Below are 26,413 nucleotides of genomic sequence, written 5' to 3'. Positions count from 1 at the left end.
CTTGTGGAGAGAGAAATCTGTGACAAGGCAGCCTCAGAGCACAGCAAGGCAAGTGTTTCAGTGTCCCCTATGCAGGGGGCACAGGGCAGAGTGTCTGTGCATCGTTTTCTGGACAGTCACCTCTGCTTGCTTCCTTACATTTTTTCTACCCACATCCCTGCAAGCAATTCTACCAACAAGGGTAAAAACTGTCCTTAGCTGAAAGGATCATTTTATCTGAACATTTCTCTGCAGCAAGACAAACCCTCTGTACAACAGACAATCTTGTCTAAATTAATGTATTATTTATTTTGCACCTTTTAAATCACTTTTATTTACAACAAGCCTTAGATACAGCTCACACGCAGTAGTTAAGCTCTGGCAGTACCGACCTCAGGGAGCGAACACGTTTGCAAATTACATTTCTAAGTCATAGAAAACAAAAGAAAAATCGACTTTAAAAGAACAGTTTTGTCTCCAGGAAGGGTGGCAGGACACGTGTGCAGTGCCTGCGGGGCAGGGCAGGGCTCGGGCGGCTCCAGCTGGCTAATGGCCCCACTCCTCCTCCCGCTCACCCAGCCCCTCTTCTTCTTCTGGAAACACTGACTCGCTCTGACTCTTCAGGTGCTTGATCCCTGAAAATACAGAAGTCCTGGTTAAGGTTGTGTTTGGCTTGCATCAGGTTTTTTTTTTTTTTTTTTTTTTTTTTTTTGTGGAGCAAAAAACAGAAAACCAAAATAAGGGCAAGTTTAATGCCCGTATTTGCTCCTTTTCCACAAACCTCTTAGTTCAAGTCAGATGATGGTGTATTTACAGCAGAGATATTCTCTTCCTTGAACAAAGGTTCTGAACAGTATTTGCTTCTTTTTTCCTTGGTAAGCCTTGGTCAGGGGTGTGTTGAAGGCCATTGCAAAGCTGTCCTGAGCCAAGGAGAGCCTGACAGAGAGGAGACTGCTGGCACCACAGCTGTGACAGCACTGGATCATTTCTTAGATGGAGAAGGTGTTCTTTGACCTCCAAATAACACGAGGGGCTGGATGAAAAGGGTAAATACCTATCACAGGATATTTGGAAGTTCAAATATCCTGGTTTTGGTTATATCAAGTTTTTTGTTTGAGGGAAGTCATGAAGAGCCTACTGCTGGCTGGTTTCAGCCAACAAGTGAAGTAGGCTTTATGGAAATGAATCAGATTACAGATATTTCCCTGCCTTGTGTTCAGCACAAGGAAGCAGACTTCAATGAATGGGCCTAATCCCATCTCCTCAGCTCTGCCTTGGTGTGATAGAATTCAAGGTGGGAAAGGAAGCAGCATCAAGACAAAAAGATGACAGTGAGACCAGAGAGGAAGTGTTATTATTTTCATAAAACCTAAAGAGCAAATGTGTAAGGTTAGTCTCAGGGTCCCCCCAGTTTATGACAAAGAAAGTGGGAACATAACTGTTGATCAAAACATAACTATTTGAACAAAACCTAAGCCTGAATGAGGCTATTTTCTGATGCCATCGCTGACATTGAATAAAAATATTTTTGATTTCGTTAAAGATCATACATAGTTCTAGTAACCGTCTCGAGCTGTTAGAAAAAATGCTTCCCTTCCTGTCTGTGATGAGGAGAAATGACACCCCAGCTGCTTTATATAATCACTGCTAGATAATCAAGCACCCCAATGTGCACCCTGCAAGTCATAGCACTTGTAGGGGCACATTTTTCACAAAGGGCTTCACCCTTGAGGGGTGAGGGCAAGATCCAGATTACTGCTAATTGTGAGTAAGAAGAGTTGATGATGGTGTAAGTCCAAGAGCTTTGGCCCCACTGCCTCTTCATCTGGAAGTTCCTACACCTCACTGTTTATGCCCACATCATTCCAAAATACAGGGCAGATTTTTTCCAAATATATAACTTGAAAAAAATCTCAGCATAAGTTATTTCAGTTCCACAAGGTAACAAATAGCTGAAAACTGTATTTTGCAATGGTTGTACAACAACCAGCTCCATTTCTAACAGGAGCCCATCACTCTGTGCTGGGCTCTGGGCTCCTCTCTGTCTTTTCTTCCACACAGATGACAGCACACAGTCTCCTGGGAAACTGTTGTTCCCACATAAACCAAGCAAATACATTAATGCTCCAAAGCCACAGCTCTTGTAAGTGTGCCCTGCAATAATCCAACCATTTCCAGTTAAGAACTGTGATACAGAAGGTGCTCAGCCACTACCAAGCTCTTTAGCAACACCCTTTAGTAAGACACACACTTTAATATGATTTCACCTAACTACAGGTTAAAGGACATTTTCTTCCAAGTTATGTTTTGTTTGTAAGGTAAATTTTTCTCCTGTTGTTTCCTCTGCACTTACAGAGCCATTTCTTGTACAATTCACACTACTCATCTAACAGCTGCTGTTCAGTGCTTCTGGCAGGAATTACTGGAGCCAGAGTGAACCATTTTTTTAGGGAGCTTTTCAAAGATGAGAAGGGAAAAGTCATGGACAGAAAAGAAGGCATGTCATACATGGTATGATGAAACCATGGAACTGTATTTTTTAGAAGTGAAGACTTCTGGCCATGTGGTTTAATTGCAATATTAAATATGAAAAGGGTAGGAAATGGAGAGAAATTACATCACTGAGCATTACCCATTGATTTTTGCATGGCAAGTAGCTATTGATCTTATTTAATGATTTTTTCATCAACTCCATTCTGCAGCCTGCCTTCCCCTCTGCCAGTCATTTCATGCTCCAGTGTCCCTTGGAAGCTTCCTCCTCTGACCAGTAAGTGCACAAGACTTCATGTAGTTATACATGAGCCTCAGGATGTTGTCACAGCATCAGGTTGTCAGAATGAACTGACCCTTGGTGTGGCATTACAGAATAAGATGCTCATCTACACAACGGAGTAAATCAGTGTGCATTGACACAGAGGGAATGAAATTCCTGTCAGTAACCTATGAGCAGGAATGATAGGAAATGCAGGTAACTGCCCTGAAAGATGCATTTCCTGCACAAAGCTGCAGACTTTTGCAGTGCAAAAGATGGCCTGGAGTAATAAAAATACTTAGTTAAATTACAGCACTCATTCTCCTGGATTAAAAGCATATCTGGCCACATGACATTGCAGCAGCCCACAGTGGGTGGTCAGAGGGCACCAGAGCTGGGCAGGTGCACACTGGCACCTGCAGCCACAGCTCAAGGGCAGGGGCTGGGACAGTGGGGCTCCAGTGGGGTTGTTCAGGCTGAGCCCCACCCTTTGTCAATATCAACCATGTGACAAGCAGGTAGTGGGGTGAAGCTCTACCCACAGAGTGCTTTGCTGGATCAGTTCAGCATCTTTGCTTAGCAATATCTATTATCTATCTTAGCAATATCTGTTGTTTGCTGAAAGGTTACATTCTTTTAGAGAATGAGTAAAAATTCATTACTCAGGTCATCTCAGCCTTTTTTACAACCACAACTGTGGCAACACTAATTTATGAGAAAGGATATTTCCTTCTCATATTTCCAATCTTTGTGCCAGTGACACAGCTCATGCCCTCAGCTTTCTCAGCTGGTAACCAAGCAGGACCAAAATGCTGTAGTTTGGGGGTTATTTCTGTTCACTGACTGAGCACAATGTAAAGATGAGATGATATACAGACTGTAAGAATTTACTTGTAGCAAAAAAGCAAAACAAAGCCAGGGTATTTCAGAAGAAATTGTTTGTATGTAAGAGCACATCCAAGTTATAAACATCAAGTTCCTGATTCCACATAAGCTGCACAAGCTCTACAGTGTCAGTAGCAAGCAGGGAGGACTGCAAGTGCTGATCCATGGAGTCACCCTGTCCCATCAATGTCCCTTTTTGCAAGCAGGGAATTTGTGGGCACTCATTTTCCTGAAGTGCTGTGCCTGCACTGTCCTGGTGCTGCTCTGTTCCTCTCCCTGGGTCCCCTGCCCTGCTCTGCCCTTCCTTGGGGATGGGGCTCTCAGGGTGCCACCCACCCACTGTCCCCATGGGTTCCCAATCCCCTCTGCACCTGCCCCAGCCCCTGCTCCACAGTATCCCACCCTGCCTGGGCTCTGCTCTTCACCTGGGATGTCTGGCAGCAAAAACCCCTTCCAGACCAAACACTGCCCCTTCAACCACTCCCTGAGAATGCTTCACACCCACAATGTCTCCACACTCATCCTGATGCTACTTCCAAGCAAGGTCTGTCTGAACACTGCTAAAGCCAGCAGGACAAGGGTTGTTTTTTCTCAAAGGGCTTGTGTTTCACTGCAGGTAATGTAATACAGTTAATGTTGATAAACAAACCCATCATTCCAAACCAGATTGAGAAGCCATGCACAAATATCATTTGAAGTGGCAATTCTTTTTAGATGAAGTCACTGTCTCAAAGAATATTTGTAGAATTCTAGATACTGATAAATTATGAATGAGAATGGGACAATTTTTTGTCATTTTTGTAGTCACATCACATCCCTGCTGCTTCATCAGCAGCTGTCTTTTAGCTTCTCTCCACCTAACCAAAGCACCAGCTTAGAAAGCTAAGTAGGGTCACAAGATTTGAAACAACGAAGTGTTCCTGAATTAAATATCTCCTGGAAAAAAAATTTAAAAATATTCAAGTAATTAAGGCAGCTCCCCATCCTATTTAACACTTCTTCCTTCACTCTGCTTCACTGCCCAAGGAAGGGTGTTGACATTTACCAAACTCAGGATTGAAGTCTGCTTGGCAGCTTGAATTCCCCAAAGTTTGAAGGGTTATTTAGTTTTACGATTTGGAGCTGATCCTCTCTCTATCAAAAACACATTTCCAGATTTGCAGAAAGCAGTGAAAGGCACAGATAAAACAGGCTCATTTGCAGCATTTCAGAACTCAAATCACTTTGAAATAATCATGCAAACAGACCTGGCCAAAGAGGATAACATCCAAATAAAAATGTCTCAGCCAGTGCTAAATTAATTGTTTTCTATTTTCCTTAGCAAAAATGAGAATATCAAAAGAAATAACATAGGCCCATACCACTAAACAGGAAAAAGGACTATTCTTTTTAGTGGCACATTCTGTTTTGCATTTGCCACTTAAATATGTTTCAATTATGTTTCTCTGCTGTGTCTTCCTCATAATGTTTTTTTCCCAATTCAAGTTTGGATTTAAAACAAACAAACAGACAGAAAACACAAAACCCAAACAAACAACAAAAACCAACCAAACAGAAAAAACCCCTCAAATGAATGCCATTAAATCCAGCATCCACCACAGGTCTTTGGCTGGGCTGGGTGCAATGGAAAGCCCTTGTGAAGAGCCAAAGGAAGCTGGCAGGTCTTCAGGGCAGCCTCCTCCCTCCATGCCTGGGGATGGCCCCTGCACTTACAGCAGATAGCAGCAGCTGCATCAGGGCAGGGCAGTTCTGGGGCACCTAGCAGCAGCCTGCCTGGACCAAGGAGAGCTACCCAGAAGATGAAGGTATCTGGCTGTGAATTGGAAGAGACTATTTTCTGGCTGGATGTAAGGAAGAAATAATTCCACAGAGTGTATTTAAGCACTGGTGTGATTTCCCAGTGAAAATGTGATTTGTCTCTTCAAGGAGATTTTCAGTACTGAACTAGACAAAGCACTGAACAACCTTGTTAAACTTGGTGCCAATTCTGCTTTATGCATCAGGTTGAACTAGGGACTTTCCCAAGGTTCCTTGCATCCTAAACGACTATATGATTTTATGAAATCAAAACTCAGTAAATGCATCTTATACATTGTTTATAACAATGTATTAACATTAACTGTGTGGGCTACATATTGATCCACCTGGGAGCTCAAATGACTCCTTTCTCTGGAAAAGTGATGAAGTATCTAAGTGCACCAGTCTGAATTATATCAGGAACAAGATTCCTCTTCACTCCTTGAAACCATGGGGCCAGACTAAATCAAATATTTCTGCTCTGATTTTGGAAAGCACACAAACTCTTAATGATGTGCTCCACTATGATTTATATATATATTTATGTGAGCTACCTATTTCTCAAAAGTAATGGGAGTAAAGTCAGTGAACCTGGAGCATCTCTTGCATGTGACAGATACACCCATGAGATCCCCAACATGTCACATAGAAATCACAGCCCAGCTGTGGCCCAGTGCTTGGAACTGCAACAGGAAAATGTAATTCCTGAGAGGGAGGCACAGAGCTGCTCCTCTGCAGGTGAGTCCTGGCCCTGCTGCTGAAATGGCTCCTGGTCCCTTGGGGGCCTCAGGGGCACATCCTTGTCTCAGTCACTGCCAGGGCGTGGTGCCTGAGGGGGCTGACTGCCAATTGAAAGAATGTGCTCAGCTTCCTGCAGATGTAACAGGTTCAAAAAGCTCACTGTGCTGATCAGCCAAGGCCTGTGCTCCCTGTTTCACAAGAAATGCCTTTCTTGCTCAGCATCTGCTCAATGGGAGTAACACGGACTCTACACTTCACAAGATGTTTTGCCAGATGTTTCCAGAAACATCTGGTGCTCCCTGGGATGAAATGTGCTCCCTTTTGGTGTCAGTGCCAGGGGGAGTGTCCAGAGCCTGTCCCTGCTGTGAGCACCCCAATCCAGCTCTGACAGGCACAGGACACAGTCTCAGCTCTGAAAAGCATCAATGCTTGCTGCTCTTCCCACCTCCAGCAGAAGCCAAGGACCATCAGAGCCTGCAGGAGCAGCTGCTGGCAGAAACCTCCTTTGACAGAAGCTGAATTATTATTAAAAACTTTTCCTCTCTGTGATGGCTCTCAGTTCAACAAAATGCAGCTTCACTGGCCTCCCTTCTTGGCACTTTATGCTTCATAGAAATTTAGAAAAATCCAGTTTCATCATCTTCAAATGTTCACTGTCAGGTACATGCCAGCTACGCTGCCCAGTTTATTCAAATGCAAGAAACACATGTCTTGTCTTCTCTCTGCCCCATCTGGAGAAGATATCAGAAACACAGCTGTCATTACTGGTCATGGAGAAAAAAAATCTTATCCATTGCACATACATCTCCTAGGCATTTTGATGTTCTTGATCAATAATTTTGTTCTTTGGCTGAAAAGAAATTAAATCCTACTATATATTTAATTTTTAATTTTTTTTAAACTGCTGAAATACAGGAGGGCGTATATAGAGCATACAAGAGCAGAACAGTAAGAAAAATGCTATAGTTTCCCAAAAACATATTTTGAGCTTTCTCTTGTTTCCTCTTTGCAAAAAGGACCTGTTATCTCTCTCCTTCATCTGTACAATCAGTTCCTGAAACCTTTAGTCCATTTTTACTTAATTGAGGGGTCTAGATAAGCTCAACCTGCATACAAGTCAGAGTTCAGTGCTTAAGCTTTCATTAGTAACTCTTAAAAACCATTAACCCTATCCTTAACCCTACCTGCCTCCCCTTCTTCTCTCTCTACCAGGCAGCTTACCAAAAATGATGCTCACTGGTTCTACCTTATCAGCCCTCTCTGCCCCCATTCCCCATTTCCTTGATCCAGTTGCCCTTGCACCCAGTCTCAGCTTTCTGACCTCTCTCACTGTCCTTTCCAGCCTGCTGATATCTTTGCCTCTGACAATTTTTGCCTTGGTTCTCCTTCCCTCTGGTTCTTCTGCTGTGGTAATCCTCTCTCCTTGCTGTTCTCTGAGAGTCATTTTCCCTTCTGCCCAAGTGAAAACTCTAGAGTGCATCTTCTGTGCAAGCTCGTGGAAGTCCAAGACAGCCCCTCAAAGTGGTCAAAATCAAGCTCTTGATCTGAAGTCCTGTCCACAACATTCATCTGCCATGAACAACACTGTCATTTTTTCCCGATTTTTAGGCTTACACATTTCTGATTTCCATTCTTCTCTAGATCCCCATATCCAATTGTCATCCGAGTCTTGCACATTTTTTCTTGCTTAATGTGTCCCATCTAGTTTTTACTATTTATTCAGACTTTGAAACTCTCCTTTTTCTGGGGTCTTCACTACTACCACATCTCCTTCTCCTAGCTTTATAAATGGACCTTTTCTCCTGCCACTAATTTCCCACTTGAGCTCCCTCCATTGATTCCCTCCAATATATTTCAGATTAATGGTGGCTATTTATGCTTTCAAGGAAAATTAAATTTCTTCATATATTATGGGCATCCTCTGCACTCATCTCAAATCAGGGAGTGATACAGCTTTGCTTCTCAGGTTGCTAGGCTTTTATATTAGCATTTTCATTCCTTCTCCTAAAGCTCAGGAGAGATACAACTATCTGCCTCCATGGCTATATCCAAATCCTCAAAATCCTCAGTTATGGACTTTCAGAAACACACTGAGAACATTTTTGTGGCCAGCCTGCTGAGACAAAGACTGTTACTTTCCTCCCTAACATTCTCTATCTGTCCCTGGGCTGGGTTGCTCCACGCTAGCTGGGAGCTCCCTGGTGCAACAACCAGCTTCTGTTAAATGTTTGAGCAAGGTTCATGTGGCATGGACTGAATTCCTGGTGTGGGCTCCTGGATGCTTCATTAACCTCAATATGATATGGCAAGAATTGTTGTGTGCAGTGATCAGTGGATGTTACTGAGTAAGAACAAAGAGCCAGACAAAGGCTGATGTGGCTATGCAAACACAAGATGCATTTTACACATCTCTCCTTGTGCTTCTTCACGCCCACCCAGTAGAATGGCTTCAGTCTGACAAGCTGGCAGCTATTCTTTCATCTGCTGGTGCTCATGCTCAATAATCAAACCAGATGACCTGTGGCAGGAGGTTAATGCTGCTTCCAAGCAGATTGGCACCAAGAGCCCAGGCTGTGTGTCCTAAGGCAGCCACTCTCTTGGGTGGTCTCTAAGCTACTGGCAGTTCAAAGAGTATCAAAAAGTTACCTATGGCACCACAGCAATAAAACACAACACAACACACAGGCCTTGGCAACTCCCATGTGTATGGGTGAGTCAACAGAAAAAACACGAGAGAGGGAAGGCAAAATAAAAATGAGGGGATGTGCAAGATTTTGCTTTAGAGATGTTGGTGACTGTGAATAGTCTGCTTGATACAGCCTTTGAAAGTTTTCTAAAATGTAGGGTGTTCTTTGTGGAGAAAGACTGAAAAATGATGCACTGTGCAACAGTCTCAAGGGATCTGAGTGGTACCCACGCCTGTGGGTTTCTGTTAAGCAAGGTTTCACAGAAGCTTGATAACCAACATGCAAAGGTGGCCCTTAGCCCTGTGGCCAGTGAGTCTGAGCATAACCAGGTCTTTTCTTTATTACACAGATCACTCCTCCAGAAATTAATGAGCTTTTCTCTTACTGTTAAAAAAAGAAGAGTCAACATACATAATTCGTGTTAAGTTCCAGTTATAAAGACAAAACCCCAGCTACTGTTTGTCTGCAATGAATTTATGTAAAATACTGTGAATTACTGTTGTATGTAGCTTTCAAGTTTGAGAGTGAGATAAACAAGTTGATACAGAAAGTAGATGCACTAGGTACTCTCTAAGTCCTGTTTAGATTAGCCTAGGAAAAGCAAAGTCAGGCTGTCACTCTGTGATTTACCATTGATGTAAATGGTAAATCAACATTCAAACACCAGCAGATATGGGGGCCTCCAACATTTAGCACGAAAAGGATCTGGAGCACCAATGTGGCAGTTTAAGCTAGGCTGACATTATAGCAATATATAAATAATAATTACAAAAACCCTCCATGTGTTGTATTATTTTATACCTCAGCTCAAAATGAGGAGAAAAAAAATTCTCATGTGTTGTGATTATGAGACCAAGACATTATTCAGCCTTGCAAGTTCATTTACTTTTTTTCCTCTCTCTAATATGCATGACTAAACCAAAACAAATGATGTGAAGCATTGGCAAATATGATGGGTTTATGCAGGTCACATATCTGATCTGGAGCAGATCAGATCATCAGCAAATTCAGCAGGTCACCATGGCCCTGTAGAGGTTTGTGAGTGATCATTCAGAAACCCAGCAACAAAGTATGACTCATTTTCTACATGTCTGCTGGTTGCTCTCTTAGCTCAAGTCATACCATCCTCAGTTGTCATGGTGAGCCTTTTAAATGACAAATGTTGAGGCTCATTTGAGGCTCCTTTCAGTCAAAAGGCTCACTGTTAAACTATCACAATGAAGACTGTATGAGAGCAGCAAAAATCATGTTGCAAATGTCTGGCTACTTTCCAGTTTGTTCTCTGAGACATTGCTTCCCACTTTCCATTTTTCCCTCTCAGGATGGCTTGAAGCAGCACTGGCTCCTTAAGAGTCATGTGAAGGAGCTTCTTGCACAGAAAGGCTTTTGTTGGCCCTCCTCAGGCTGGCCAGAACACACACTGGAGAGAGGGGCCAGCTTTGCCATGGCTGAAGGGACTGCATCTCCCACGTACAGCAGCCTAAAGAGTAAACAGAGAGGTTTTTGTTGCCCAGGCAACTTCTCCTGGTATGGAAACATCTGGTTCTGCTGGTCCCTCCTTCCCTTGCCAGCCCCCAGACTGCAGAAGGCAGCCAGTCCTCAGAGCTCACATGAAGAGCAGAGGCCCCTGCAGTCAGCCAGCACGTGACTTTACTCTTTGGAAAACCAGAAAATATTTCTTAGCTGGTTCTGTGAAGGATGGCTCTTGGACAAATACCCCAAAAACTTGATCAGGAAAACCTGCAGAGGTGGCTTCCATGGCAGTAATGAACCCAGGCAGTGCTGCAAGGCTCTCCTCCCCATGGCCCCTGTGCTGCTCTGACCAGGCAGCTGGGGCCAGCAGTCAGGAGAGGATTAGAGCTTTTCAGCTGACACTTTTCCATCCCAATTTTTCACAGCTAAAAGACAGGCTTGGAACTGCTGGTAAGTGTGCTTGAATTCAGTGCAGGCAGACCTTCAAAGGTGCTGTGCTTTGACAGGTCCTGGGGAGCTTGTTAGATGGTCAGAATCTCCTCTGAAAAAGCATTGTCTGGAGGCCAAACCTTACTGGGCAGTGTGTTCATTTGCTGGAATTGCTAAGCCCTCACTTTTGACATCAGCACCACTTTCAGTCAGGCAGCTGTCTGCCTGAGAGTAGGTCAACATCACAGGACTGGCAGAATTGCTCCCTCATGTCAAAGGATTACAGTAATTCCACCAAATAAAAGGCCACATTTTCAAACCTCTAATCAGCTGCTCTGTAATAACAGAAGTCAAAAGTTCTGTTACTGTCACAAATTATGTCTTAGAACTCACTGGCCTTAAAAGTTAGTGAGTAGCATTTTCTAAATACAGCTTCTTTAAATTAAACCATCTTACACTTTCACAGGCAACTTCTGTCATTCCTAGGATTCACCACATGCTTCTCCAGCCTATGCATCCAGTTGGAGCCACTCTGCAGCCTGACTATCTTAAAATAAGCTAGGAGGCTAAAAGTGGGAAGTTTTACAGCTAGAAAATCACATCAGCCCAGACTTGGGAAAGCTGATGCTAAAGACAGCATGAAACAATGCTCAGTATTTCAGCTACAGGAGGCAAGTCTGTTTGGAGGTAGGGACAGGCCAAATTTTAGTGATACAGACTGCTATGTACAAAATAAAACAATTCTATCATCCTACCTGCACATATCATCCTACCCTTGTTTATATAAAGGAAAGGTTAGGGAGAATTAGATAAATCTTTCATAAGAAGTCTTAACTTCTGCATTCAATATATGTCATTGTTCAACCTCAAATATGGATCAAGTGTAGCGTTAGGTTGGAGGCTGTGCTTAATGCCAGAGCTTCAATTACAAAAATAAGGGTCCTTTCCAGGCCTTGAAGTCAGTGAGCATTTACAAAAGCAGCCCTCCACTTGTCCCAGGAACAAATGCTTTGTTCACAGCTACTATTCCTTTTACAGGGGATGAAACAAGAGAGTTCTGCTCCCAATATGTCCAAAGATTAACTGGTAACTTCTGTGTGAGGAAGGGAATCAAGTGTCATGAGTTTATTTCCTCTGATCTGTTCCTGCCAATAGTGGCAACCAAGAACATTTTCCCTTTTATAATATTTTTGTTTTATTTCTTGTGTTCTTAATGGGGAATTTCTGACTGGCTCTCTGGCCATTTCTCTTACCACAGCACAGTTATGTCTGTCTGTATGCTTGTCCCAAACTCCTGCTGGTGCTGTGCAAACCAGCCTTCAAAGCAAATGCCTAAGCATTTGTCAGGGATTTGCCTTCAGCAATTAATTCTTGGGGAAAATGCTGTGTTGAAGAACCTGAGCTGAAGGAATCTGAGCTTGTTGGACCTGACGTGGGCTGACACCTGCACCTAGCTGCTCTGTGAGCTGCACTGTGACAGGAGAGCAGCATGACATCTGATCCATGCCACATGTTTTAACTTCACATTAAATTACATCCATCCCAATGGCAATCTTTGTTAAAGTTTAAAAAATACACTGGCTGGCAGAGCTCTTTTTATGGTGGAGAGAAACGAAGCTCTGTTCAAGCACCTGCAGTGGAGGCAGAGTGTGCTGCTGGGAAGGGCTGGGATGGCTGACCCAGGGCAGGGCAAGCCCACTGCACACTGCTGTTCTGGCAGCACAGCCAGCACAAGTGAAAAAGGAAAATGCTGCTTAGCTGCAAATTTCTCAGCAGTAGGAACAAAGCCTAGCATTTTTTCCTGTGATTACTTACAGTGATTTGCTCCCCCCCCCCCAAAAAAAAAAAAAAAAAAAAAAAAAAGGAATGCACTTGTCTGTGATTCCTTGTCCAGCCAGCAGAGAGACTTCCAGGGCTTGATTTTTCACTAGGCAGTCTGTAACAAGCCCGGGGTAGTTCCATGCCTGACTTGGTTTAAGCAGGATGGATTCATGCCAGAGCACTTTTAAAAATGACAGTAGCAGGCTTCAATAGCTGCAGATTTGCCCTTCCTTGAAGCCAGACAATTTTCATTCATTCATGATTAGGAGAATGCCTCTGAAATTTTGCAGTTTTAGAAAGAAAGAAAAAATCCACCCCAAAAAAATTAGCAATAGCAGAACATTTAGTTTTGCCTAGTTTGTTAAATATACAAAAATGCATACATGCCAGGGGAAAATTAATTTGATTTTTGTACACATTCAAAACACAATGGTAATTAAGGACTTTTTTTCTTTCAAAATCTAACTGAGAATGCTTGACAAAACATTTTAATCTCCCCAACTTCATCAGCCATTTCCAAGAAGCTGTATTTCAGTTTTCTTAAGGCATTCTTATCTGGCTTCAGTTTTTAGTGGACAGCATTATCCAGCTGCTCACTTTTTTCCTGGACAACTACACTGTGGCTCTACATTTTTTGGATTGACTGACATGGGAATTTTTCTGAAGTCAAGAAACCTTAATAGTTGAGAAAAAACTTATTGCCACATCCTTTGGGGAGAGAATCCTTGAAGAAGAGGAGGCTGTGATACTGAGAAGCAGAAGCCTGAGTTATGTAATGGTGAGAATGAAGTCCTGTGTGTAATCACTGAACAGCTTTTGCTGCTTCTGTTTCATCCCCAGGTCTGGCAGGACACCCCCAGCATTTTATATTTTGGATCCTTATTTTCTATTTTTGTTATTCTTTTCGTGGTTATCATTTCTTTCCATGATCTGGGGCAGATACAGAAAAAAATTTAGTTACTGTTAGATGTAAATTTCTTGCTGAATACTCTGTGCAGCCTGAGATTTTTAAGGTTAGGATGAAAATATTTCCAGCGAGTTTTCAAAATGAAGACAAGAGTGAAATCTTTGCTGGCCACCCAAAATTCCAAGGTGGTGTTTCTCTGCTATACTTCCATGTACCATGTGGCTTTCACTTTTAATTAATCCTGTCTCTTCCTTTTGTCAGACCTCTATAAGCTTCTCTGTTAGTTTGCTGATTAATTCCCTACTGAGTTAAAATTATTATCTTCATTTTGATCCTTCCTATGATGACAAAGGAGATAGGATTTTGGCATCAGAATAAACTCACATCAGTACTATTGTAAATGTTGAAATTACTTCTTCTTTTACATATTTTATAAGCAATTTCAAAACTAGAAAAACCTTTTATGATTGAACAAGTGATGGATAGGCAAGTGTTTTGCTTATTATCCCCACTACAGCTGCTTCATGGGTGGCATATAAATAAAAGGCCATTAATATTTTCTTCATGTTGCCCTAACAAGTCCTAATTTTTGCTTCTGAGAGGTTTTCCTAGCACACAGCATCACCCTTGCAAACTGACACTGCTGAGCTGTCTTACAGCAGCAGGGAATGTGCTTCCACAGAAGATGTCACCCCCTGGGCTGGAAGGTGACACTTGGCTCTGGGCAGCTGTGGGATGCTGCTTTCACTGCTGGTGTCATTTCCACGTTGTGAAGGGCTCAGTCTGTGCCAATTAGCTCTCACCCAGAACGTTCCCAGCTGGGTGTAGGCACCCTGTACTTCCCACTGGGACTCTTGGGTGGCTCTCCTGCCCTGGGAGCAGACAGGGAGCAGCATTGCTTTGCTGCAAGGAACAATTTTAACAGAGGAAGGGTACAATCCCTTGAATCCAGGGAGACAAACTGGACTGTAGCAATTGATGGTGTTTTACACAGTAATGCAGACAGGTTTTCACGCCCTTAAAACAAATGCAAACCAATTTAGTACATAATGTTTCTGCACAACCAGGGCACTTCTTTGGTAGAGAAATTCAGCAAAATCAAATTCCTAGCTTAAACTTCAGAGTTAGGTCTGGCACAACGTCTCTGAGCTTTTGGGTGAGGAGAAAAGAGAGCAGTTAAAGCTTTAGTTTGACATCTCTAGTAATATCTTAAATTTGAAATGTTTTCATTTTACCTTGTTCAGCTTATAGGCAACTGAAACCCCACCAAACTCTTATATTTAAGTATTTTTGATTGCTGGAAAATTAAACCCCAACGTTAAGAAATGCATTATTCAACATCAAATGCAGTCACCACGAATTATTTGCATTGCAGTAGATACACCCAGTCTCACCTTGCAGGTGCCAAGGGCAGCACAACATTGGGACAAAATCTTTGGTGGCTCTTCATTGTGTGAGTGACTTGAACTTGTGATAAACCTACTGGTTTGCCAAAGGCATCCAAATACCCCAGAGCCAGCAGCCAGTACAAGCAGAAGGCAATTATGCCACAGAGACACACTACCTGACACTCAGAATTGCCACAGTCTGAAAACAAGCAAAGCTCTCAGTTTTTCTGGGAAGCACAGCAAGAATATCAGTATACTCAATTTAACTGGGGAAAATATAGACAGAATACAGAAAAGGTAGGCTCTCCTCTAAAGGTTTAGACACATTCAGATCACAGCCATAGATTCTTTAAAAATTAGTTTTTACACTTCTTACTTTAGCTCTTGCTAAGAGTGAGCTGAAATAAAAGTCAGGCTCTAACCACTCATGGGATGTGGGGAATACTGCTGGAGTGCAGGTGGAATGTAGCAATGTAGTAACCTCACAGATTTTAAGTTGAAATTAGTCAGATTTAATATCGTTCCACTCCTTGCATCTTCTTTCCATGCAACAGTGGAGCTGCACTAGGAGTCACCAGAGGGAGCCTGCATGCCAAAAATCCCACTGCTTTTTTAAAAACTCTTTACTCTCAGATGGCAAGGACATCGAAAGCTGAATTTATAAAATTTACAAAATTTCTCCTCATTGCTGGGAAAAAAAAAATAAATAAAAAAAGAGAAGGCTGCTGCCTCCCTCTGCCTTGGCAGGAGACGGCAGCCCCTGGGCACTGGGTGCTGGCCAGAGGCAGCCACTCACCCTGCTGCTCTCTGGCAGTGCCTGTGCTTTCCCTGCCCTCCCTTCCAAGGGCCACTCCTTCCTCGAGGGTCGTGTCTGCAGCAGCCCCAGCTGAGCTGGAGAGGGGCCTGTGGGTGCCCTGTGTCCCTGTCACCTGGAAAGGTGCCATGGCAGGGAGCAGCCCACCAACCTGCACCACTGCCAGGGTTTACCAGGTGTGTGTGCACCTTTACTGTGTGCTGTGGGCCAGCACACACAGCAGTGGTGCCCCCCGAGCTGGGACAACCACAGCAAACACTTCAGGGCAGTGCTTTCCTTTCTGAGCAGTCACTAGACCCCACAACTCCTTTAATTGTGTTGATAGAAATAATTGTGTTGAGAGAAATTGTGTCTGTAAATTGCTCTGAGCCTGCTAATCGTCTCTCCTGGCTATAAGTGGAATAACACTGGTTCTTCTCAGGCTGTGCGAGAGCTGAAAAACCTGAAGTATCCTCCCTCCTTCCGTTTCAAGAAAAACTAGCAGCTCCATCAGATTTTCAACAACATCCTGCTGGCCTGTGCAGCTCACAGGAAAATGAATCCCTTTTCAGATCCATATGCTAGCTGCAGTATTTCCTGTGTTTTTCTGGTCACAGTCACACATAATTCATGTGAGCACTCAGTCCTAGCTGCAGGCCTGAAAGGATGTGGTTGAAATCTTCAGGCTGCTCGTGTTCTTGTCTCCATGCCAAAGCTCTGGAGGATGGTTTTGGGAACTCTGTGTTCTTGCTATACTGGGCAATGTTGCATCTCAAGGGGTGAAGGAAGAGAGAAATTATGGAGGGGAGAAGAACCACAGGGCCTTCTGTAGAAAATTTTTGGTTTTTGATAAATTCAAATAGGCATCCACTTCAAAAGGGAAAAAAAAAAAAATCATATTCTGAAAACCCAGAAAACATCCCCACCACAAGAAACCCAGCACAGATGGTCCCTAAAAATCAGAAGCATGGTTTCTGTATGTTTCTCTTGGCTTAACCACAGAAACAAGGAGCAGGTTGTTCAGGAGCAGAGATATCACAAAGCTAATGTGCTGCTGGGACCTCCCCTGGGGTCAGGGTGACACCCGAAGCACAAGAGCTAATGGTGAGCTGCTGTCCCTGGAGGAGCAGCTTGTGGCCAGGAGCCACTCTCATGGAAATCACTGCCCTGATCCCAGGAGGACTCAGAGCAGGTGGTGAGAGCTGGCTGATGCTGTGAGCCTGCACCCACTTGCAGATGCTGACAAGGAGCAGCACAGCTGATGGAGTCCTGGCTGGAAGGTGGTGGGATGGTTTGGCTGTGTCAGGCTAATGCCACTGCTCCCTGCACAGGGGTGCCCTTCATGTTGCACAAACTCACTATTAACCTTGAGCTTGCCTGTAGTCATTCTGTTTTATGAAAGCTTTGCCTTTTGGAGGTGGGGATTTTTATATTTGAAATTTGACTACTTGGAGAGGAGCCATTAATAGACAAAGAGGGGCTGTAGAAACATGCAGTTAGCTACAAATGCAGGGAAGGCTTTTCTGTTTCAGGGTAAATTCCATGAGAGCAGCCCCCCCGCTGTGGGGGCTTTTAGAAATACACTACTTGAGAGGTTCCTCTGTAAGTACACACTGCATCTACCTCCAGAACCCCCAAAGCAGCCTGAGCAGGGTCCCCCAGTGCCCCAGCAGGACCCCTGGCAGTGCTGCAGGAGGAGGGTGCCCAGAGCCAGGGGGAGCGAGGCCCTGGCTGATGCTCTTGCCCTCACTGCACAATCCTGCCCTGCCTGTCTGGGAGATGTCAAACACTGAGCAGGAGCAGCAGTGTGCAATCGAGGTCTTCATTCTGCCATCTTGCTTGGGATCAAATTCCAGATTTACAACGCTTTAGGTGAAACAGAGGGGCAATGATTATTTATTACAGTAGGGCTGGCTGCAGTCAGTGTCTGCCATGTGGCTTGGTTGTTAACCTCCAGCACAGAACATACAGCAAGGAAATAAAATTTAATGCCCTGTCAAATGGCTGACTTCCTAAGAATCTTACATGTTCTCCTATAAAAATATTATCTTTTCTTCAAAAGCTGCTTCCATTCAGAACACAACACTGCCAAAATCTTTGTAATTTCACTATAAATACATCTTGTAAAAAAAGTAACCAGAAGAACACATGCTGCCCTTCCTGGGATTTCTAATTTACATTTTAAAACATGTACTATGTCTCCCATATTTTTGTTCTATAGTATTTATGTTGTTAGCTCTTGAAAGGTTTTTAATGTTGTCTGTTACTGCTTAGAAACAGTGTGATATTTACACTGCCCTGTATTTAACACAACAGTGCTTAATAACACTATTTTCAAGTCATAAATGCTGTTTCACAGCACTTTTCCAAGATTAGCTTCTATCATAAAAATTCAGTTGTACCTTTAGAAGGGGTCCCCTTTAGCATTCATTGCACAAGATTAGAAGGAGCTCTCAGATATGTGGATTTCACACTGAGCCAGATGAGGCCAGCAGAAATACTCCCCCAGATTTTGGCCTGTGTTGGACCTCATGTGGTAATTTAGGGACTGACATTAGTGCTCAACACAAACCTCTCTTCTACACTCCAGGCAAGAGGGGCTGTGGCACAAACATCCCAGTTTTCCCATGGGACAGATGTCAAGCTCAGTCTCCACTGGACACCTTGGTCTCTCTATAGGTGCTGCAGTATTTGTTGCAGCCAAGGCCAGAACCATTTTGAAGCAGGAGCTGCCAGCTGTGTGAGATGAGATGTGTTCAAAGCTGCCAACAGTAAGAAATGAAATACAGGCTGCAGCAGTGTCTGCCAGCGTGTTGGGCAGCACTGAACAGTGGCAGCCAGCTGAGCTGGAGATGGCAGCAATCTGATTACCCTGTCACCAACTCAGTGATTCACTGATTCATTTAACTATTTTTTTTTTCCTCAATTATATCTACTGTCATCATCCTACTGTTTAAGTCTGAGGAAAGAGAGAGGAGGGTAGAGAGAAGGGGAAAGAGACCAGGCACTAGAAGGTAACATCTTGGTAAAGATAGCCAGGAAATTCATTCAAGGCCATTCTGCATCAAGTGCTGTGGTTGTATCGAGGTGCACTGACTCAGATGTGGAAAGAACAGTATCTAAATGATGAGAACAAGCAGTCTGGGAAACAAAGCTGCCCCTCTTGTCACCAAGTTAGGGACAAGGAAAAACCACAATGATACAAAACTGCAGCATGAATCTTCTATTCCCAGTTCTTCAGCAGGTCCAGACAGCTGTGGGCCTTCTGCCCAGGAAATGAAGTGTGTTGATGGCATTTTGTCCCATCTCAACAGGTGAACAAACAAGAGAGTGCACATGAAGAAGGAGGCAGAGCTCAGCCTTCTGTTCCCCAAGAAACAACTTACTGAGACACATTTTCTACTTAAAAGGAATGTGCTGAAGAGCTGGTACTCCCAGGCTAAAGAACAGATGTTTTTCCAGGGATATGGCAGCTCTACTAAGGCATTGGAGGAAGACTGCCCAGCCTCAAGAACAGCTGCAGCCACTGGACATTGCCTGGTTTTGTGCAGCAGTCCTAGCTCCCTGCCCAGCAGTTATCCCAGCCATTTAGCCTACTGGAAAAGGAAGGAGGGCCAAAATACCACTGAGGACTGAGAGGATAATTGAAAACCATCTCCATCTCCTGCTCTGGCCATGTGACTGATGTGCAGCACAATCATCTTTGAAAAAGGATCATCACTGGAGAGACTGGAAAAGTGCAAATGCCTGAGTCAAAGTGACTCACCCACATAAGAAAGGTTTGACTGGGCACCAGCTCAATTTGTGAATCCTCACAGGCCTGGCCTTGATGTTAGAAGACTGTGGAAGATGCCTGATGTTACAGCTGACATTAATTTCCTACAAATTAAATGTAAGGCCATGTATGAAGCAGAAGCACAAAAACACATGGTACTTTTCTCTCTAGAATAGTGGGATGTTTCATGCTCTTACCCTGCTGTGCTTAGTTAACACTGGAAGCTCTTTGCAGAGTTTGCCACGTAAAAAGGCAGCCTGTAAAATGATACAAGTTTCTGCAGAGACTGCTAAAGCCTTAGAAACTTCATTCTTGTGCCTCTTGAAGTAAATTTAGCCTGAGATTTTTGTTCCTCGACGATTCTCATGGGCTCCAAACTCGGTGCTTACCATACTAACAATAATCTTGGATGTCTCCAGACTCTCCCCACGTTTGTCGTTAACCTTCAGTCACAAAGTAATGAGATGCATCAGACATCGCCAGGCTGGCCTGAGGGGTTACAAATTTGGATGAGGGCCACAGACTGTACTAATTGCTTCTAATAAATTACATATTTCAGGAGGGACATCATGATTTTAATCATTTATTCTGCATGTTGTTTCCTTTGGAGAGACGAACAAGTGGGCACTAAACAAGCAGAGCATCTGAAATTCATGGCAGAAGCTAGAAAGAGCTCATTTAATATCAACCATCATTGTAAATACTAGAATTATGCATGTATCAAATCCCTGGGTCTGAGCACTTTGGGAAAAGCCAGTGAGTTCTGGTTGTTTCAATGACTGAAACCAAAATAATGTCTTTGAGTGTTCCTTAGATTTATAACAACTCTGATTTAATCCCATTTCAAATCTTGTACCTGGGGCCTAGCTCAGGAAAAGGCCTTTGTTTTTATGCAAAGAGAAATACATTAGGAGGGGAATTTAAAGCATTTATTTCCCAAAAGGCTGAGAGGGAAAACAGTAAAATGTATCTCTTACTTGCGTGGGGAATGACTTTAATTAGGATTTGATGGCTCCTCATTGCCAAGGTGGTCCAGTGAACACAGCCAGCCACAGTAACTTTCTTCAAAGCCTGCAGAAATTAGCAGGGTCTTGATTGGATCTGAACAGCCTCTTGCAGAGTGAACTAAGATGAGTGAAGTTTTCCTGGTTCCCTGCTCTCTAGCACAGCCAGGCTAGCAGACTCACTGCTAATGAAATCCTCAAATCCCTTGGGAACGTGCACTTCCTTCACAGGGGGAGACCTTGATGGTGTTTAAATAGCCACCAGTATTAATAGCAATAGCTGGGAGATAATGTGGGGGTTTGGGACCTCTAGGGAGCAATGCAGGTTTGGGAACAGCTCAGGCTGACTTCTGTTAGTCTGTGTAAACCTTGCTTCCTGCCTGCTCTTCCTTCCAAGGATGAGCTGAGCTAGGAACAAAACGTGCCTGCCTAGGTGAAAGGAGACCTGCCTGAGCACCAAGCGTGCCCTGGCATGGAGAGCTGCAGCTCTGAGACTCAAATTGCTCTTCTGATTTTCAAGTGGGAATGATGAGACACCAAGGAAGCACCTTTACCTGGGGTAAGTGCCATCCTCTTCTGCCCTGGCAGTCTAAGATGCCTTCACGTGGTCCCTCTCTGTCTAAAATGGGATGGGATGTCTCCATCTCATCCCATTTTAGACTTCTCTGGCAAGTGTGAGGGTCAAAAATGAGCCTCCAGCAAGGCTTCCCGGGGCTCCTCTAGCCCACCAAGCAGAATGGTGATGACACTTCTAAAGATGCTGTTTGTGCTCTGGTAGATGGATGGACCTCTGTGCTAAAACAGTTGGACATTTACTCTGGAAAGGGATCAAAGGATTCTTCTTGGTTTTGTCTTACAAAAGAAGAACAAGAAGCAGATTAGTAAATAGGCAAAAAAGGCCTTACACATTGAGAGCTGACTGGAAAAGATTGCCCAAGGCAAAAGTGGTGACTGTTCAAATTGCAAAACATTCCTGTGGTTGCTTTTATGGTATTTTTCACAGGGAGGTTCCAGCCAACCTTCACACTTGAAGAAGAAGACCTTAAAGGATGAGAAAATTTGAAGTTAAGGCATGAAAGCACATGAGTAATAGCAGGAAAACTGACACAAAGAGGGGAACTGGAGGTGATGAATCCTCTGTTAAGATTGCTGCTTAACATAGAAAAAAACTAAGGCAAGACAAGAGGTGAATCACAGCATGCAGAAAATAGGATGGATTCATTTGATGCAATCTTCAGATACTGACTTTTGCCAGCACTGCCTGCTACAGACCAGCATGGAATTCAACACCAGTGAGGCAGGTTAGGAAAGAAATATCTATGGCAGCAAAATGGAAAACCTCTTTGACATCCATTAGGTTTGGTAATACAATACTAAGAAGCACACCATGCCCAGCTGTTATCTGGTTGGCCAGCTGAGTCTACTACTTAAATCAATAGCTCTCCCATTGATTTTTCCAGCACACTGTATTCCAGTAAAAAGAACAGTGCTCTGAGATGAGTCAGCTATTTGCTCTGTCTGTAGGAACTCTGGTGTGTTTTTGTTTAGGAAAATAAAAGCAGGAGCCAAAGTACACACAGATATAGAGTAATAAAAACCTGCCTGTTGCACCAGGTTTGCTACAGCTTGCTGCAGCAGCTACAGCCCAGCCTTGAGCTAGAGGAAGCTTCTGTAATGATGAAACTGAAATATTTGGGGGTGGTCTTAGACAGATAATAATGCTGAATTTTAGTTTAATAAGTGCAATGGCAGAAGGAAAAAATATACCCCCACATATATCAAATAATAGAATCACAGAATCATAGAATGGTTGGGGTTGGAAAAGACATTAAAGATCATCTCATTCCAGCCCCCCTTCCATGGACAGGGACACCACCCACTAGACCAGGCTTCCCAGAGGCACAACCAGCCTGGCCTTGGACACGTCCAGGGATGCTAAGGCATGCAGTTCAGGAGAGGAGCTATGAGGACCTGGTTTACACTGCACTTCATTTGCACAGTATTTAGTTTAGGCTGGCACAGCAAAATAATACAGCAGTGATTAGATAGATATTGCTATCCATGCAAAACATTTTCCTTCTAGAAAAAATATTGATATTCAACATCATAAGATTATTTCTAATATCCAGCACACAGACTTCAGCCTATTTTGGCAAACAGAGTCTTGTGTGGCAGTTGTGATATTGAGTGATATTTTATTTGAGGACAAGTACTAGAGAACTCCAGCTACAGAATGAGATACGCAGAACTGGCTGATATGGTAGATTACCTCATGACAGCAGCAGTATTTCACACAACTAATCAGATATCCCAGGTAATAAGCTGTGTTAAACAGGCAAATGGAAATTCACATGTTCATCTTCTACCAAGAGGCACCTGGCAGGATGGCCTTTAGACTGCAGTCTGAAAATGAGCCTGCTCTGACAAGTGTCAGTCAGAAGTGCTGGTGAATCACCACAGATCTTGCTTCACTGCAATCACCATCCAGTCAAATTCTGTTCAGAGCTACAGAAGAAGCAAGGCCTAAATGCAGCTGTTCTGATCCCAGGTGATATCCCTGCTGCTTTTGTATGTATTCCTAAAAAGCATCCCTCAAAACTTTTATCAAGACTTCTCATTTTTCCTTATCTTCCCAAGAAAGTCTTCACACACCCTGTTGTCACATACCCAGACCACGGTTTTGGTTGTTCTCCTTTTCACAGCTGCCTGGAAATGAGAGGCAGAATATGGGGGAGTGGTTTCAAATAAGAAACAGAGAACTCTATGGGGCCAGCACCAAAAGAATTTACATATTCAAGAAGCTCTGTTCACAGCTTGGCATTGAATTCTCTGTTACAGCAAAGTAATCAAAGCATAAAAACTTTTTTTTTTTTTTCCCCTCAATTTGCAACTGCAGCAAGATTCAGTGCTGAGGATGGGGAGATGCCAGCCTGAGGCAGGTGGGCAGTGCCAGGGCAGAGGGAAGGCAGTGGTGGCCGGGCAGGACCCTGTGGCAGTGCCCTGGTCCTGCTGTGCCCCCGCCAGAGGAGCCCCGAGCCGGCAGGACAGGAGGTGACAGTACCTTTGAGGGCAGGAGGGGTGAAGACACTCTGCTTCCTCTGCTTGGGAGAGGCACTCTGGGACTGCAGGGGACAAACAGAGAGGGCAGTGAGACACAGACACAGACACAGACAGAGCCTTCTGCTCCTGGCAGCTCCCTGGGCACCCGTCTGAGTACCCACCAGAGAGCTGCTGGGAGAAACACACCGGGTACCACTGGTGCCAGCTCCCAGGCTGCCACAGGAAAGCTAACACACAGGAAAACTAGGACAAAAATATGTGTTTAATGGACAACCTTTATGACTCCCAGGCAAAACTGATCCAATACTACTGAACATTACCCCTCACTCTATCTAAATATTGTTAAACATAAAATTAGGATAGCCCGTGCTTTTAACAGCCTGTGTAATTGATTCTCTTAAGGCAAATAAATGTCTGTGTATATTAAAATAGTTGCAGGGTTTACATTAGCCAGCATTCCAATTACAATGTGATCAGTGATTATGTGCATGTGTAAGATAGTACTGAAGTATTAATATATACATTTTAATATAAATAAGTGGAAGATACCTCCCCCTGTACCTTTTCAATGTGTTCTATTAAACCCAAGATAATAATTTCAGCTACCAATCACTCAGACTTTAACTGAGCCTCATTGGAGTGTCATATTCAGTTAAACTTTGTGTGGCCCCAAAATCCCATCTATGCACAAAAGACAAATTATTCCAAAATAATGGCAGTAAATTGACACATAGAGTAATAACAGCATTATTATTTTATACCAATACACATGGAGTAATAATGGTATTACTACATTATATCAATGTTTAGTTAGCAAAAACTAGCTGGAGCATATTCAGAGCAGCTTTTGCAAAATGAAAGCAGCTAAATTGGTGTCAGTATTTCACCAACTTGAGTTCTGTCTACATAAAAAGGACAAGAAAGCCTCATCCAGTACACCCTCAGCTAGCTTTGGAAGACATAAGTACCATATCACACTCCTAACCAAAAGGTTAGGAAAGGGAAAACTGTGCATAACCAAGCTTTCCCCCCCCCCCCCATTTTATCAATTTCTAGTTGTAGTAATGATGTTGCCTTTACCCAAACATTTGCTAAAAATGCCTAATGTATAGACTCTGAATTTTAATCAGCTCTATTTCCTCATGGAACATTTGAGACATGTTTCACACAAGTAGGGCTAATCCTATTAACTTAGCTTATCACAGTGGATAGAATGATAACATTTATAAATAAAATATTGCCTTCTTTGGAAAGAGAAAGCTATTTATAAACACTATGGGATAGCTTGGTGAACCTCATGCCAGTAAATCTTCATGTGTTTGCATTGGAGTTCAGATTTGAGCCAATCAATACCTCCTGCTGCTATTTAAGGTGCTGCCTGCTGCTCTGAGCAGTGGGTGAAGGAGAAGGAGATCAGGGAATTGGAGGAACCATGCAAGGGCAGGTTAGAAAATGAGATCAGAGGAGCCAGCTTTCAGCTCTTGTGCTGACAACAGGACTGCACTGCCTGCTGTAGGCTTGACAGGTGATGGAGAGAGTGGAGAGGTGCTTGTGCCCAGCAGTGACCTGCAGTCCACAGCAACCCTGGGGTGGGCTGAACTGGCAGGGTCACCTTGGCTTGGCAGTGCTGTGACAGGGCAGGGCAGCAAGGCAGAGGGGAGGCTTGTCTCTCCCAGCTCCCCGCTCCAGGGGGCTGGCAGAACTCAGAACACAGCTTTACACGGCCCTGCTTTGAAAATGATGGTTCTTAAAAGGCTGTGTTGCTGCAGATGGCATGACCATGTAATAAAAGTATCCATTGGGGTGAATCAGTGAGTTTCCAAGAGTTTTTGACAAGAACTATTTTAACAAAAAGTATGTTTAAAAAAAGAAATAAAATCACTTACCTCTGCCTGTGAGATGTTTGTTCTCTTCTCATCTTTTTCTAGAGAAAAACATGAAAAGAGAAAAGTTAGTACAGAAGCGTTTCTCAGGGCTAACATTTGTAACTCTGCCACGAACCTACAGCACTGCTGTAAATAAGAAATTGACCTTCTAACTTACAGCTTTTCTTTCTCATTTGTGTGTCTCAGAAAGCCAGAGGCCCTGATTAGCATTTAGACACAAGCACTGCATCTGAAGCACTTAACTCCCGTTTTTGTCCCTGAATACCAGCGAGCACTGGAGTTCCTTCAGCAGCAGGTCCTTTGTCCTGGCTGGCAGCAGGGCTCTGCAGCTGGGGCTGGCAGGGTGCAGGGCTGCTCTGCCCAGCTCTGAGCTCTCTTCTACGGTTGGCAAAGGGTGTGAGGCAAACCCACAAAGGGTTCTACTGCACTCAAGTGAAAACAAGAACCTCACCTCAGGTGAGTTATTGAGGTACCAACACTGGCACTGAAAAGCGCCTTGCAGTAATGTGTAAAATTAACAAAACAAAGCTTAACAAAGAGCCACCTTTCACCTCAAAAATCTATGACATTACCAGACTGAAACTTTTCCTGATCTTTTTACTTTACTTTTGTTTCATTTGCTTTAGACTATATGTATGGCAGAATTGGCAATACTTGGGACTTCTATTAAAAAGAAGTGCCTCTGAGAATCTGTATGGACAGCTAAGATTGCATGACACAGAGGAGGCTCAAGGCTCCTCCTAACCATGGCACATAACCAGCTTTTGTATGAGCTAAATTGTTTCACTGCTGTTGTCTTCATGTGGGTAATGGCCAGAAAGTATCTGTCTTCTGCTGATGCTTTCACACATATTTGACAAAGATCATGCAGGATAGATGATACACAGCAGTTTGGAGTCCTAAATAAAATAAAATGTCATTAAAAACACAGACATCCATCTCTCACCGTTTCAATGGGCTTCCTAAAATTTTCCACTGGCAGTTATCAGTGTGTAATCCTCACTGAGGTGGGACAGATCTGTAACCACAGGTCTGA

The 26,413-nt window shown here is 43.5% G+C and overlaps 1 protein-coding gene across 1 annotated transcript in view; it reads right to left on the bottom strand.

The window, feature by feature from the left end:
- Positions 1 to 264: 264 nt before the first annotated feature.
- The window catches only part of PPP1R1C (protein phosphatase 1 regulatory inhibitor subunit 1C), a 47,309-nt gene continuing 21,160 nt past the window's right edge, over positions 265 to 26,413 (bottom strand). Inside the window, 3 exon segments of the mRNA XM_059853216.1 lie at positions 265 to 614; positions 23,493 to 23,553; positions 25,378 to 25,415. Coding sequence (XP_059709199.1) covers positions 526 to 614; positions 23,493 to 23,553; positions 25,378 to 25,415 — 188 coding nt within the window. The 3' untranslated portion in view covers positions 265 to 525.

The sequence above is a fragment of the Haemorhous mexicanus genome, chromosome 8 (genome assembly GCF_027477595.1).
Source record: "Haemorhous mexicanus isolate bHaeMex1 chromosome 8, bHaeMex1.pri, whole genome shotgun sequence".
In the NCBI taxonomy this organism is placed as follows: Eukaryota; Metazoa; Chordata; class Aves; order Passeriformes; family Fringillidae; genus Haemorhous; species Haemorhous mexicanus.
Note: the sequence above shows the minus strand (reverse complement) of the source record. Positions and strands in the feature narration are given on the sequence as shown.